Here is a 15,607-nt window from a genome sequence, read left to right on the forward strand (position 1 = left end):
TCTAGGGAAGTGACCCTGTCTGGTTTTCTACTGTAGATATAGAATTAATTTGACTCCTAATAAATTTCCTTTATATTATATACCCATAGATTAGTGCATTTCTCAAAATTCATCAGAAATGCATCTTTTGGAAGTAGATGGTGGTTAACATAGACGTCCATAAATGAAAATAGACAGATTGCCAAATCATAACCCTTCTCCAAAGTCTAGGGGATCATAAGAAAAGAAGGGGTGAAAAGATTTAAGAGCCAGAGATGACAAGCAACTACACTGAAACAATGTTTTTAGGACTCAACAAGTTTAGTGCTCAAATGAACTCACAGTGATTGCAACAGTCTGCATGAGACCTATGTAAAATCAAACCGAACAAAATCTAAGCATTGAGGGAGGTTATAGTCATGAAGTTCCACCTCTAGCTGAGGAACTATTGGCTGTTGACAGTTGCTTGAAGAAAAAGTCATTTTCAAGGATGTGGCTACTGAGAGGCTACTTATCTTGACGTAGATGTTTCTGCAGACATATACATACCGGCAGTGCTGATTGGACTCAGATGACTTTAAAAAAGAGAGAAAAGCAAAGATGAAGATGTGAGGGAATGGTGGTATGAGGATAGAGGAAGAATTGGAGAGGGAAGAAATCAAGGATGAACTTGGTCAAATTACATTGTATATATGTATAATCATTTCAAACAATAAAAACAAAACATTAGATACCTCCAATAAGCCAATATCATTACTAATGAATTCATCTGTGAGTAGTGTAGCTAGAGGCCCGATCTCTTGGGAGAAATAGCTGGAAAACATAAGCTTTACCAATTTTAATAAGGTCTCTAAGATTACAAACTCATAAAAGCCTCTTGGGTCATTACCAGGTGGCTCTTGTGACTGTGGTAGTTGCTATTTACCAATCTCTGGTCTAGAGAGGACATTCTGGGCAAAGCCACCACTAAAATCATGATCTACAACCGATGGCTTCTCTTAATTTGGAAGAATGAGGGCTCTGGCTTACCTATCTAAAATTAATTTTCTTCATCACCAGAAGTCTAAACCTAGTAATAACAAAAATAAATTATTTTTCGGGCTATAGACTTTAAAGCTCATCAGTGCCATTTGTACATACCATTCTGTGAGGGTGGAGAAGAGAAGATTTTAAATTCTCTTAGTTCCACACAGAGAAAGGTAAGTGTTGAATTGGATGCATGCTAGATTTCCTCCCCATTCCCAAACTACCACTGAGAATGGCAATGAGTTCTATGCCTTGGGTCTTCTCTTTTGATAATACCTCTGAGCTTGAATTGCGAGGTAAATTTTCAAGGTAGAAGCAGAACAGAGATGCTGCAGAACAAAAAATGGTCATTGGTGCCCTCAATATTATTCTAAAGAATTGACTTTTTACATATTGATATTTATTTCTGAAGATTAACTCTCACAAAATGTAGAAAACAGAGGCATGGAGAAGTGTGAGCTTGACTTTATCCTTCCATTCTGGTTCTAAGTCTTATTTTTATGGTAAAGGTTGGATAGGGCTAGGACCTCATTCTAATATTACTCATTTTACTGTTCTCACAGCTATGACCCGAGGAATGGCTTCAGAAAATGACTCTTCTGTGAAGGAGTTCATCCTGCTGGGCTTGACACAGCAGCCAGAGCTCCAGCTGCCTCTCTTCTTCCTCTTCTTGGAAATCTATGTGGTCTCCATGGTGGGGAACCTGGGCTTGATTGTTCTGATTATTTTGAACCCTCACCTGCACACCCCCATGTAATACTTTCTCTTCAACCTTTCCTTCACAGATCTCTGCTACTCTTCTGTTGTAACTCCCAAAATGCTGGTGAGTTTTGTGAAGCTGAACATCATCTCCCATGCAGAGTGCATGACTCAGATCTTTTTCTTCTGTTTCTTTTGTATTGACGAATGCTACATTTTGGCAGCCATGGCCTATGACAGATACGCTGCCATATGTAAGCCCCTGCTCTACCACACCACCATGTCCCATAAGGTCTGCCTCTTGATGATGGTGGGCGTGTATATGATGGGGTCTCTTGAAGCCATGACCCATACTGGTAGCATATTAAGTCTGACCTTTTGTGATGGCAACATTATCAATCACTACCTGTGTGACATGCCTCCTCTCCTGAAGCTCTCCTGCACAGATACTGCAATCAATGAGCTGGTGGTTTTCATTGTTGTGGGTTTTAATGTCATAGTGCCCAGCCTGACTATCTTTATTTCTTACACCTTGATCCTTTCCAACATCCTTGGCATCCGTTCTGCAGAGGGTAGGTCAAAAGCCTTCAGCACCTGTGGCTCCCATGTTGTAGCTGTTTCTCTTTTCTTTGGAGCTATAGCCTTCATGTATCTTAAACCTTCTAATGTGTCTGGTGATGATGATAAAGTATCTACCGTTTTTTACACTGTTGTGAGTCCAATGCTAAACCCTTTCATCTACAGTTTAAGGAATAAGGATGTCCACATTGCACTGAGAAATACTTTGAGGAAAAGAATATTTACTTAAGTAGAATCTACATTTGTTAAGAAAGAAAAAAATCTTAGGATATGTGAGGTTTACAACTAGGGAGAGAAAAAGTAGTGTAGAAAAGTAGCCCATTTTCTGAGCATTTGCTTACACGCAGCATTTCTGTATTGAACCCATAGTCTGGTGTGGGAGATACTTCTGTCTATGTTTTGCTTTTAATAAATAAAGAAACTGCTTTGGCCTTTAGCAAGGCAGAACTTAGCTAGGTGGGGGAAAACTAAACCAAATGCTGGGATAAAGAAGGCAGAGCCAGAAAGAAGACATGTAGAACCACCAGAGACAGATGCCAGAATTTTACCCCAAAAGCCATAGCCTCATGGCAATACACAGATTAATGGAGATGGGTTAATTTAAGATATGAGTTACCCAGGAATATGATTAACACATTGGCCAAACAGTATTGCAAATAATATGGTTTCTGTGTGAATATTTTTGGGCTGAGCAGCCGGGAACAAATAAGCAGCCTTCCTACTATGATAGTCTTCAAAAGTAGCTATAGCAAAAACAACTAAAATAATATCAAAATTCAAAACCTATGGTGATAATGGTGCAAATGCAAGATTATGTAAAATTAATTTATTTACATAGGAAAGTCCAGAAGTAAAGGGAGAGAACAATGATCAATCTATCATCCTTTTAGGCTATAGAGCACAGCTTATACTATAATTTTCCAAAACCATATGTATATTTTTTCAGTATAGAAAATTGAAATAAAAACAGAGCAGCCATCTACTGGTGTGGTACACTCTAGCCTTAGAAATCATAACCATTTAAGTACAACACTCTGCATGATATTACAGTCAGAGATTGTAAGATTCTAAAATATTTTTAAAAGGTACACATTTATATCATTTTTTTTGCAAGTGTGTGTTTGGGGATTTATACTCAGGGTCTCCATGCTTGTCAATTGCTCTTCCATAGAGCCTCATCCTAAAATGTTGACATCTTGAACTAGGGTACATCTAGAGGTCTTATGTTGTTATTCCACTGAGATATTGATTTCAGTATTCTTAGACATAGTGACTCAATAGTTTGGTTAATAATGCCCTGTAAATATTTGGAGAAGATAACATTTTAGGTTTCTTTGTTTCTTGAGATGCTGAAGTTTAGATATTATTTTATCTATAGCCTAATGCAGTTTGGTGAAGAGGAGGTAATGAGTCTGTTGAGATTCCAGTGCTTGCCCATTGAAAATCAAACTGCAGTTTTATGTTAGGCAATTCAGGATAAAGGGAATCTGTACTAGGGTTTCCTCTCATGGTCTAGAGGGTAGGTATGAATGTGTGTATAAACACATGCTATGTCTTCCTTGGAAAAAATTTAACTTAAGATATTTACTGGTTATCAATATATAAATTTTGTGGTTTCTGTAATAAATCATATGATCTTAATTAGTTATCACATGGTTCTTTGTGTCTATAATTTCACTTTCATTCTGTATCAGAAGTTTTCTCAAAATGATGTAGTTTATTGATGTTGTAAATTTAGACTGATGGTCCATCCTATTTTGGACATAGAGCTATCTAGACTTTGGGAAAAAAATTAAACATACAGCTTTGAAGAAGACTGAAGATTTATCTGATTGCAGAAAGCTAAAAACCAGTAAGTCGGTGAAATAATTTTCATATTTAGGATTTTGTGTAGGAAAAACAACGTACAAGGTCTTGAACAAATTCTAAGTATTTGTACTGAGAAAAACTGTCTTATATTGGGTTGTCTGATCACAGGACTCTTTCTGAGAAGGTGGCAGCTGGCTTTATGAAGACAACTCTGTTCAAAGGCAGGAACAATCTTGACTATTATGAGCAATAGTTATGGAAACTGATGAATGAATGCTATGGAAGAAGGCTAAGCAGAATGATGTGTATGCAAGTGTGAAGAAGAATTACAACACGAGGTTGAATTGGGGCTTGCAGACAAAAAGAATGAATCTCAGTAAGCACAATAAAAATCCAGCTGGTATCAATCAGATAAAGAACTGTTTTCTTCCTTCCCCATATTTGGAATCGTAGGAGATGTTCATTTATAAGCAGTCCAGGTTCCATGAACAAGTTGTAGTGTAATCATGAAACAACCAATCTTAAGTAACGAAAACATTCATGTTCTTTGGAATGAATGATGTTTTTTGGCTAAAGATAAACACATAAAAGAGTGGGCCAGGTAGAGACCAGCTGAAACTGCACCAGGAGTTTTTTTGGGCACCCAGGCCCTGTCTCTTCATGCCCTCAGTAGGCTGTGGGAAACAGAAAGCCCAATGGAACTGGTCAGGTTTGAATTTGGATTGCGCAAGATTTGATTCTTTATCCTCTCAGCCTTGGATTCTGGATAGCTAATAATAAAACGGTTGTGGTACACACTTAATATTTAAAAAATAATACATCCTGTATTTTAAGTATCATAATCCTGAAATATAAACAATGCTTATTTCATACAACTTTCCTTTCTCAGTATAGCCTTGATTTTTCATAGCCTGTCACTGCTTATTTTTGTCCCTTTGCCTTGAGACAGGATTGTGTTGTGTATCTCAGGGAGGTCATGAAATTATCATCTTTCTGACTTTGTCTCTAGAGGACAGAAATAACAGGCATGTGCCACTACTCTTAACTAACAGATTATCAGCACTGATGAGGGCCGGCTGACAGTTCTGACACAGCGGCCACTGGTGGTATCAGTGTAAGCAACTGATCCTAGATATTGGTATCACTGTCGCTGCAATTGAATAGATGGAGAATTTGTGTAAATACACACTTGGGATTCACATGGTGCCATTTATAGTTCAAGTATACCTATGAAAATGTATTTATTGTTACAGATGCCAGATCAATTCAAGCTATAATTTAGAAAGCAAATACAATTCTTCACATATAATACATATGAATCAGCATACAGAGAATAGACCTAAAGGCATATTTTAAAATATTAAAAAAATTAATTTTTGTGCTGCTGGAAATGGATGTAGTATTCTCTCATGCTACATATACAGGTATCCATGAATATACAGCAAGTTTAGAAGGATTTTATTGGAGAAAGGCTACCATTTTTATAAACTTTTTATTCACATAATTCAAAAACAATATCACTAAGAAATTAAGATAATCAAAAGTCATAGAAATCTTGTTCATCTTATCTGAGACTCATTCACAAAATGGAGTATACGATAAATACCTTAATTCTGAACACAGGATAAATAATTGAGTTATCTGTAAAAAAGGAGTGTATATATAAATATAATAGGATCCTTTTAATAAGAGTAAAGTAAACCACCAAACAATATGTGATTTCGGGCCAGTGTGGTTGGCAGCTTCGTCTCTTTTCTTAGTTTCAAAATATCATGTCTTACTAATCCTGATATTGCTGTCTCAGTGAAGTTCCATGCACACTTCATTTTCTTTGTGGAACAGTGATTCTTATGCAGGTGTGTTCTCGCAGGAACTTTTGTCAGTGTCCCCTTCCCCAGGACAGTGGACTGAGAGGATAAAGAANAACTGACAGTTGATAAAGGACTTTTAGCCCAAGATTTGCAAGAAAATGATCTCCTCTTGTTTAAGCCATCCTGTCTGCTGCATGTGCCTAAAAATTTATTTGGCAGACTTATACAAGTGAAACAGTGGTAAAAATACATTTTTTCAGTCTTTGTGTGTCAGGTATTAAACAAAGGATTTCATACATGCTAGAGATTGCTTTCTTAGAGTTCTAGGTATAATCATTCCTCTTTTTACTTTTGAATTTGGAACAAGGTCTCAGTGAGTTACTTATGATGACCTTGAACCCTTCTTGGAGTCCAGCTAGGGCTTAGCATCCAGAGATGTTAGGATTATGAGCAAGTATATCCAGGCTCAGTTATTTTATTTTTTAGGAGGCTATAGTGAGATAAACAGAACAGTAGGACAAACCAGAAAACCCTGCAGTTGTGGTGCATAGTACTGTATTACATACTGCAATTCCAGGCACAGGAGTATGAGGCAGAAAGCTGAGCAGTTGAAGGCTTTCCTGAACCACATAGTGAGTTCCAGTCAGCATGTGCTGTACAAAGAAACTGTGTATTTCAAACCCAACAAATTAACCAAGCAAGCAAGCAAGCAAGCACCAACCAAATACACAACCAATAAACCAAACAAACAGCTAAATAAAACAAAAACAAAATGAAAATCTGTAACAAAAGGAGAAAGAGTGTAAGTGAAATGCAGACTTTCAGACACATTTTATGTAAAGAAATATAGTTTTAAGTGGATGAATAATAACTGCACATATTCATGTGGCAGCATCTTCTAAAGTGATTTGTTTAGCTGAATTAATGTAGTTAAAAAGTTACACAGAAGGTCAGAATGACCTGTGTGCCTGAAGTCATGCCTTATGCTTCCCTGGGAAACAAGTTTTATGATCACATTCTTGTCCCTCAATGTATTCAGTTTCCTGCTCAAACTTGAGTATTTAGTATTTTCTTATCCTTGCTAATCTACAATATTTTTTGGGGGTAAAGAATATGTGAACACATATCTTTTAGTAATATTTCTTAAGAAAATCCATCCCACATTGGAAGGATGGGCTTATTAGAAGCCTCACAAATTCTTTAAAATGAAACGTAAGACTAAGGTGTTTACTCAGTCTTTGAATTTCAAACACTTTTTTTCAGATGTGAGATATTAATCTTTTTACATTTTATGCAAAGGAAATGATTAAAATATTAATGAAATAAATGCATTTTTTCTGACTAATTTTGGAAAAAATCTACTTATTGAGTAGGTAGACATGCAACAATCAGATTTAAGTTTGGATTTAAAAACAAAGCTAAGGTACCCTCCCCCACCCACCCGACCATGCATGCTACTAGTCCTATCTGCCCCCAAATTCGCCTATCCTCCTGCAACCTTGGTGGAACTCTGAAACACAGCTAGCTTCAAAACTGGACCAGAGATTAGTGACCAGCCACGCGGTAGTACACCTTACCCTCTATGACCTCCATAGTGGGACAAAACCCCAGGCCCCTCTCTTAACTGCCTTGGCTTCTCTAGTCAGCCGGCAGGAGAGTTTCCTGCAGGCAGGCTCCCCAATACCTAACCCCCATCCATTGGACTATGCAAGATACTAGCCCCATTACAACCCCAAACTCACCTATCTTTTTTGCACCTCAGTGGAACTCTGAAACACAGCTTGCTACAATACCGAGAGGACCAAGAGCTTGCTACAACCCTGAGGAGACCAATAGAGAGGACCAAGAGTGTGAACCAGGAGAGAAGATGAAGAGAGCAGGTTAGAGAGGCCTCAGTGGCTCCCTGAGACACAGGCATTGACAGTACAGAGCAGACCAAGAACAATTCCCAAAGACTCAGACAGACACTGCAAAGATTGGATCAAGATATAAAGACACTGCCAGTCTCATTTGAAGAAATAGGTAGGTAGGAGCCAATGCCAGAATTCAACCAACAATCTAAACAGCAGCATAGTAGCACCAGAACCCAGTGGTCACACAAGAGGAAGACTTGATCATCCTAACCCAGAAGAAGCAGAAGAAAACGACTTTAAACGTAACTTTATGAAGATGATGGAGACACTTAAAGGGGAAATGAAAATCAACTTCAAAGAATTGGAGGACAGCCAAACAAAAAATTGGAAGAAATTAATAGATCCCTCAAAGAAACCTAAGGAAACAACAACAACAACAACAACAACAACAAAACAATCAAACAGATGAATAAAACAGTTCAAGACTTGAAGACTGAAATAGAGGCAATAAAGAAAACACAAACCAAGGGAATTCTGGATATGGAAAATCTGGGTAAATGAACAAGAACTATAGAGGCAAGTACAACCAACAGAATACAAGAGATAGAAGAAAGAATCTCAGGTGCTGAAGATACTATAGATGAAAACAGTAAATCCAACCAAGTTTTAACACAAAACATCCAGGAAATCTGGGACACCATGAAAAGACCAAATCTAAGAATAATAGGTATAGAAGAAGCAAAAAAACTCCAGCTCAAAGGCACAGAAAATATATATGAAAATAGAAGAAAACTTTCCCATAGGATATCCCTATGAAAGTACAAGAAGCTTACAGAAAGCCAAATGTACTGGATAAAAAAATCCCTTCACCATATAATAATCAAAATACAAAACATATAGGACAAAGAAATAATATTAAGAGCTGAAAAGGAAAAAGGTCAAGTAACATATAAATGTAGACCTATCAGAAATATGCCTGACTTCTCAATGGAAACCATGAAAGCCAGAAGGTACTGGGCGGATGCGCTGCAGACACTAAGAGACCAAGGATGCAAGCCCAAACAACAAAACCCAGCAAAGTGTTCAATTGCCGTCGATAAAGAAAACAAGATATTCCATGACAAAAACAGATTTAAACAATATTTATCCACAAACCCAGCCCTATAGAAAGTACAAGAAGGAAAACCCCAACCCTAGGAAGCTAACTGCACCCACAAAAACAGGCAACAGATAACCTCCCACCAGCAAAATCTTCTGTTTGCCACAACTCTACAATTTAGTCCGCCTTTAGGCTAGTGATTTGAAGGATTTTGTGTCTTTTGTTTACCTGTATCCCTTTCATTAGAAGCTTTATTGAAGCCTCTCTAGTAATGTCTCTTTTGTATTTTGTTTATCAGAACTCCTCACAGAATTATTCTTAATTCAGGGACCTTCTTTTCTCGTCCTCCATTTCTTCCCCTTCATTGCTGCTATCCTATACTTCCTTGTTTCTCACCGTTTCTTCTGTTCCAACTGCTGTTATTCCCTCTGAAACTCATGCTACTTCTATCTTGCTCTTCCTACTCATTTTCTCTAGTATTCTCAGGCTATATATATCTTTTTAAGTACTGTAGATGTTTCAGTTTAGCGCTACAAATGTATAAAACATTTTACTGAATCCCAATGGCACTACAGAAGGAACAGAATCTAGATTTTGTCATTTAAGACCTCATCATACTGCACTGTTACAATTATTTTTTCTCTGATCTCAGTCTATGCAACTATTGTATGTGAAGAGACACCTTGTACTCTTTGTATTATTCAGAAGATCAGGGTGATATTCATAGATGAGAACAATAGCTTTTTATTTTCTTTCTTCTGATGTTCATAACTCTAACATGGAACTACCTTTGATGGGCTCTATGTGGTGGCTGTGCCTGAACATTTTTTATGACTGCCATCACTCTCTACCTTTTTGTCTATAAATAAGAATCTTGGTATCTTATATTTCTTTGCCTTTTGGGAAAATTTTGTGAAGAATATCCAGTATGCATCCTTAGAGAACTGGAAAAGAATGTTCACTTTTTCATTCTTCTATACATTTTTATAGAGCACCCCTTTTATATATCAGTTTTAATTATTTAAGTGCCTCAGAAGTAGATGCTAGGAAAACTGACAAAATCCTTTTGAGATTAAAGATTTTGGTAAGACATGTGTGATATATATGAAAGAAAAAATTTCTAAATTAATATATAGGATTTCGGTTTTTTGTTTGTTTGTTTTTTTGAATATATAGGATTTCATTTATTGATGGAAAATACAAAGAATCCATTGTATATTGGACAGGTTTTCTTGATTTTCTGTTTGTAGGGTGCTCACAGTGACAGGAATAAAATGTGTGTAAATCCAGAGCACAGGTGGGATGAAGGAAGAATGGGGACTAATGCAGCAGGAGGACTGAGTGGGACAGGTTATGGGAGGGCAGAATAGAGCGGGAGTGTGAGGAGAGATAACTGACATTAAGGCCTTTGAGAGAGTTGTGTGTATGCCCACTACTGTATAAGCTTCTTAAGATATATTCACGTATAAAAAGGAATTATTTGGGAGATAGCCTTCCTCCTAGCCATGAAGGCCATCAACTAAAACTGAGATTCAGGAATAGGATACTTATCTTGGAATTGTTTTTGAGCTGTGAACTCTCCAATATTACAGGCTATTGCTACTGCTCTTGGTTATGCCCATTACTTGATGGTGAGATCCTTTTGTTGAAGATACCATAGAGTTTAGTCAAAACATGGGGAAACAAAGCTCATTTCTCCCTAGAAGCTTCGTCCCTACTTTCTAGTTTGATAGCATTTACAATGTAAGCATCCCATCACAGGCAAATAGTAACAATCAATTTTATATAGCCGTGGATCCTAAAAGCCACAATAATTGCTGACCTGGCAGAATATACCCTCTATTTCTGTATTGGTACATGTGTTATAGGAGTAAACAGGCAATTTCTTTTTGGATTTCAGAGTGCTTTACTGACAGAGTTCATTCCCAGCATATTCTTGGGAAGAGCTACCTGAGACTAGATATGACAGAAGCCCCAGGGAAGTACGTAACATATGGCTGTTTTTCTGCTGTGAATATAATGCCAAAGTGGTTCTAAAAAGTTTCCATAATAAATTAAACCCATCTATTAGTGCAATTTTCCACCATCATCAGCATTTTTTTGGCATAAATAGTGATTTATGCAGACATCCATAATTTGGAATTTGGCAGTGAACAAGAATTTGGGAGTGTTCACCTTAAAAGGGACCACCACAACATACCCCTTTCCTAAGCCTAAAGTGTCAAAAGTAAATTAGAAATGGGAAGATTGTAAAACTCAGATGCGACATATAAAAACACCGAAACTATGTTTTGAGTACTCAGTGTGTTCATTATTCAAGTATACTCCCAGTGGTTTAGACAGAATGCATAAGACCCATGTAAAATAAAACCTTACAAAAAACAGGTATTGAAGAATGATATAGTAATGAAGTTTCACTTCAAGGTGTGGAACTCTTGTCATTTGGTCGCTACTGGTAGAAACAGTCGTTTTCAAGGATGGGGCCCCAGAGAGGCTCTTTATTCTCACATAGATATCCGTACATTATAAGCGTACTAGCAGTGCTGAGTAGACACAGTAGGTTAAAAAAAATAAGGAAATAAGTGAAGTTGTGAGAGGATAGTGGTAAGAGGTTGGGGAGGAACTGCAGCGGAAGAATTCGGGGTGAACTTGTTGAAAACACATTGTATCTATGTATAAAATTTTAAAACGATAAAAGCACAACAAAATGTATCTCTCCAAAAGCCATTATCATTACTGTTGAACTAGTCTCTAAGTACTGTTGCAATAAAGCCTGATCTTTTGGGATAAATACCCAGGAAACAAAAACTTTTCAAGTTTTAATGAGGTTCCTAAGACTACAGTCTCATAAAACTCTCTTGAGTCATTACCGCTGGGCTCTTTTGACATTAGCAGCTACTATTTAATAGCCTTTAGGCCAGAGAGGACAACCTCGGAAAAGACATCACTCCAAATAATGTTCTACTGTCATGACTTATTTTAATTTCTAGAAATGATGGTTTGACTTTGCCAGTCCAAAATTAATTCCCCTCATCAAAGAAAGGCAAATGTTACAGAAAATTATCTATGTGTGTGTTTGGGGTTATGCACCTTTACAGCTTTTCAATGCCACTAGAACTTGCCCATCTGTGAGCAAAGGGAAGATTCAAAGAGGTCACTGATGAGTCCTATATTCCAAGGGTAAGTATTGAGTTGGATACGTGCTTTTCTTTAATCCATCTTGAGACTTTGATCTGGCATGTTTCTTCTCTTTTGTGATTATCACTGAACCTAAAGTGGGAGGTAGATTTACAAGATAGAAGAAGAGTAGAGATGCTGTAGAAACTAAAATGATCACTACTTTTCTTAATATTCTTGTCAGAGAAATGGCCTTTCACCTATTTATGTTTATTTCTCCATGAACTCCCACAAAATGTAGAAAGCAAAAGCACAGAGAAGTCTGACCTTGATTTATCATTCGATTCTGGTTCTTAATTTGATTTTAGTGTGGTTTGGGGAGGGCTGAGATTTTATTTTAATGTAATTATCTTTCTGTTCCCACAGCTATGAACCAAGAGTCAGAAAATGACTCTTCAGTGAAAGAGTTTATTCTGCTGGGATTGACTCAGCAGCCAGAGCTCCAGCTGCCACTCTTCTTCCTCTTCTTGGGGATCTATGTCGTTTCCATGGTGGGAAACCTGGGCTTGATTGTTCTGATTGTTTTGAGCCCTCACCTGCACACCCCCATGTACTACTTTCTCTTCAACCTTTCCTTCACAGATCTCTGCCTCTCCTCTGTCATAATCCCCAAGATGCTGGTCAGTTTTGTAAATCAGAACACCATCTCCCATGCAGAGTGCATGACTCAGTTCTTTTTCTTTGTCTTCTTTGTTATTAACGAAGTCTACATTTTGACAGCAATGGCTTACGACAAATATGCTGCCATCTGTAAACCACTGCTTTACCAGGTCACCATGTCCTATCAGGTCTGCCACTTGATGATGGTAGCTGTGTATGTGATGGGGTTTGTGGGAAGCTTGGTCCATACTGGTAACATCCTAAGTCTTAGCTTCTGTAATGACAACATCCTCAATCACTACATGTGTGATGTACTTCCTCTCCTGAAGCTCTCCTGTGCACATACTGCCATCAATGAGCTGGTGGTTTTCATTGTTGCGGGTATCAATGTAACAGTGCCCAGCCTGACTATCTTTATTTCTTACACCTTGATCCTTTCCAGCATCCTTGGCATCCGTTCTGCAGAGGGTAGGTCAAAAGCCTTCAGCACCTGTGGCTCTCATGTAATAGCTGTTTCCCTTTTCTTTGGAGCCTCAACATTTATGTATCTTAAACCTTCTAGTGCGGCTGGGGATGAAGATAAAATATCTTCCATTTTTTATACCATTTTGGGCCCAATGCTGAATCCTTTCATCTATAGTTTAAGGAACAAGGATGTCCAGATTGCAGTGAGAAAAACTTTGAGGAAAAAAATGTTTACCTAATAGAAACTGTTTTTGTTATGGAAGTAAATCTTAGGACATGTGACACGTAGGACCTGAAGGATCATTCATTTGTATATAGGTGTGAGGCCCTGGATTTTACCCACTGTATTGAGAAACTTCAATGACAACAACAAAAATTACATCAAAATACAAAAACCAAAACATGTTAGAAGACAGCCAGAAGCAAGTGACTAAAGTAGTACGGAATTAAAGCAATTTAACATTACACAAAATTAAATTAAGTTAATTAAACAAGGGAAATTTCAGAAGTAAAGACAGCGAAGAATGATTAACCCATTATCCTTTAACGGCAGAGAGCATTGTTTATTTCGTAATTTTCCAAAATTATATGTATCTTTTTTCAGTATTGAAAACTGATCAAATGCATTTGTGCGAGTATGTTATACTCCAGTCTTGGGAAGCATGAAGATTTAAATATACAAAGCAATGGATGATAATATACTCAGAAATAATAAGGTCATGAGATCTTTTAAAACTACATCTTTGAAAATTTTTGTAGATTGTTTGTTTGGGGTGTCTATTCATGTTCTCTTGTATAGTAGGCACCTGTTCTTCCATGTATCTATATCTTAATCATGACTGGGATTGTGAATTGTCTTGGAATAGTTGTAGATTTCTTTTCAAATGATTCTCTTTATCCTTAAATCAGATTAGTAAAGAGGAGTTGATGAGTCTGTTATGATTCCAGTGTATGCAGACTAAAAATGAAACAATTGTGGTCTTTTAGAATAAAGGGAACCTATATTAGGTTTTCTATTTATAGACCTGAGGGAAAGAATGTATGAATAAAAACATGCTTCGTATTCATTGGGAAGAATTTGACTAATCAGTTTTAGTTGTCATTGTTAATGGTATTTTGTCTTTTCTTAAAAACATTACATAATCTTAATGTATTATTAGTCACTTCTCTCTATTTACTAATATAATTTTTATAATATACAATGAATGAGTTTGTTGAGGAGCAAATATAAAATGAGCATCTATCTTATTTTAGACATCAAGTTATCTAGGATTTGGTCAAGCATTACAATTGTAGCTCTGAGGAAGGCTGAAGATATCTGTGATCTCAGAAGGCTACAGACTACTAAGGTTTTGATAAAACTAGATTTTGTACTTGTGAGTATAATGGAAAAATAATATGCAAAGTCTTGAAAGAATGTAATTGTACTGAGAATAACTGTCTTACTCTCTTGGGTGAGCTGGTTGAAGGACTTTTGTACTGAGAATACCTGTCTTACTCTCTTGGGTGGACTGGTTGAAGGACTCTTTTTAGGAGGTGGCAGGTGTCTTGACTGAAGGCATGGTTGCCAACAGAACGTCTAAGTAAAGGGAGGAGCTGGGCAGAGTTTCAGAGACAGCAACAATCTTGATGAGGACAGGAAATGTTTTGGGAAACAGATGAATGCTGTGGGAAAAGGCTGAGCCGAAGAGTGTGCATAAAGTGTGAAGAGTAATCAACGTGAGGTTAAATTGAGCTAAGAATGAAAAAAAATAGATGTAAATAAACACGATAAAAGTCTGAGTGTTATCAGTCAAACATCTGACAACTTTTCCTTCCTTCTCCAATGTCCAGAAGCACGCTCAATGTTCTTTTGTAACTAATGGAGCTTCCATGAAAAATTTTTACTGAAATCCATGAAATAAAAATTTAAATAATAAAAATTTGCATGCCCTGCTGGAGGGATGATGATTTTTTTGCTAACTGTACACACCTGAAAAATGAGTCAATGCTAGTAGTGTTTGGCCCTAAAGCCCCACCAAGGAGGAAGTCGTCCCAAGAGACACTCTCAGAGTGGTTGATAGCAAGAGGAATTTTTATTTTGCTGCTGCGGCACATGTCCCTCAGCCTCGAGAGGAGAAGGATCCCTGCTTTTTCTATTACAGGCTTTTTTAAAGGGGAAAAAAAAAAACCCCACAGAATCAAGGAGCGGGTAGTACAGAATCAAAAGGGAGAGTCCAGAAATCATTTGTTAACTATTTTTGACTAGTTCATTTAATGGTCAGCGAACTCTAATTGATCAATGCTATGGCAGTTGCTGGGTCGGTTAAACAAGGAGGAACACTTGCAGGTTATCTGCAGACCGTCTCACCCCAGTTCCAGGGTCTAGGTCTATTGAAGAAAGACTACAAAGGAAATGGAAAGTACTCAAAGCTCCAGTGCACGTGTGGTTGGTTACCAGGGTCTCCTGGTTCCCAGGAAGGGGGCGTGCAGTAATGCTGAGGTGCCCCAAAGTCTTTCAGTAGATGTCA

The 15,607-nt window shown here is 37.4% G+C and overlaps 2 protein-coding genes across 2 annotated transcripts; both read left to right on the plus strand.

The window, feature by feature from the left end:
• Positions 1-1,570: 1,570 nt before the first annotated feature.
• Positions 1,571-2,512, plus strand: LOC126490635 (olfactory receptor 145-like). Its single transcript, XM_050125705.1, is given in 1 exon segment — positions 1,571-2,512. A coding segment is annotated over 1 exon segment (942 nt).
• A 9,888-nt stretch (positions 2,513-12,400) lies between these two features.
• LOC126490642 (olfactory receptor 147-like) lies at positions 12,401-13,336 on the plus strand. The gene has a single exon (XM_050125712.1). The coding sequence runs from the start codon at positions 12,401-12,403 to the stop codon at positions 13,334-13,336; it is 936 nt and encodes a 311-aa protein (XP_049981669.1).
• The last annotated feature ends 2,271 nt before the right edge of the window (positions 13,337-15,607 follow it).

Source organism: Alexandromys fortis, unplaced genomic scaffold, assembly GCF_014885135.2.
Source record: "Alexandromys fortis isolate MF-2015 unplaced genomic scaffold, M_Fortis_MF-2015_v1.1 scaffold_253, whole genome shotgun sequence".
NCBI lineage: Eukaryota > Metazoa > Chordata > Mammalia > Rodentia > Cricetidae > Alexandromys > Alexandromys fortis.

What these genes read in the sequence shown, in the direction of transcription:
- LOC126490642 (XM_050125712.1), top strand. Translation starts at nt 12,401, where the DNA reads ATGAACCAAGAGTCAGAAAATGACTCTTCAGTGAAAGAGTTTATTCTG.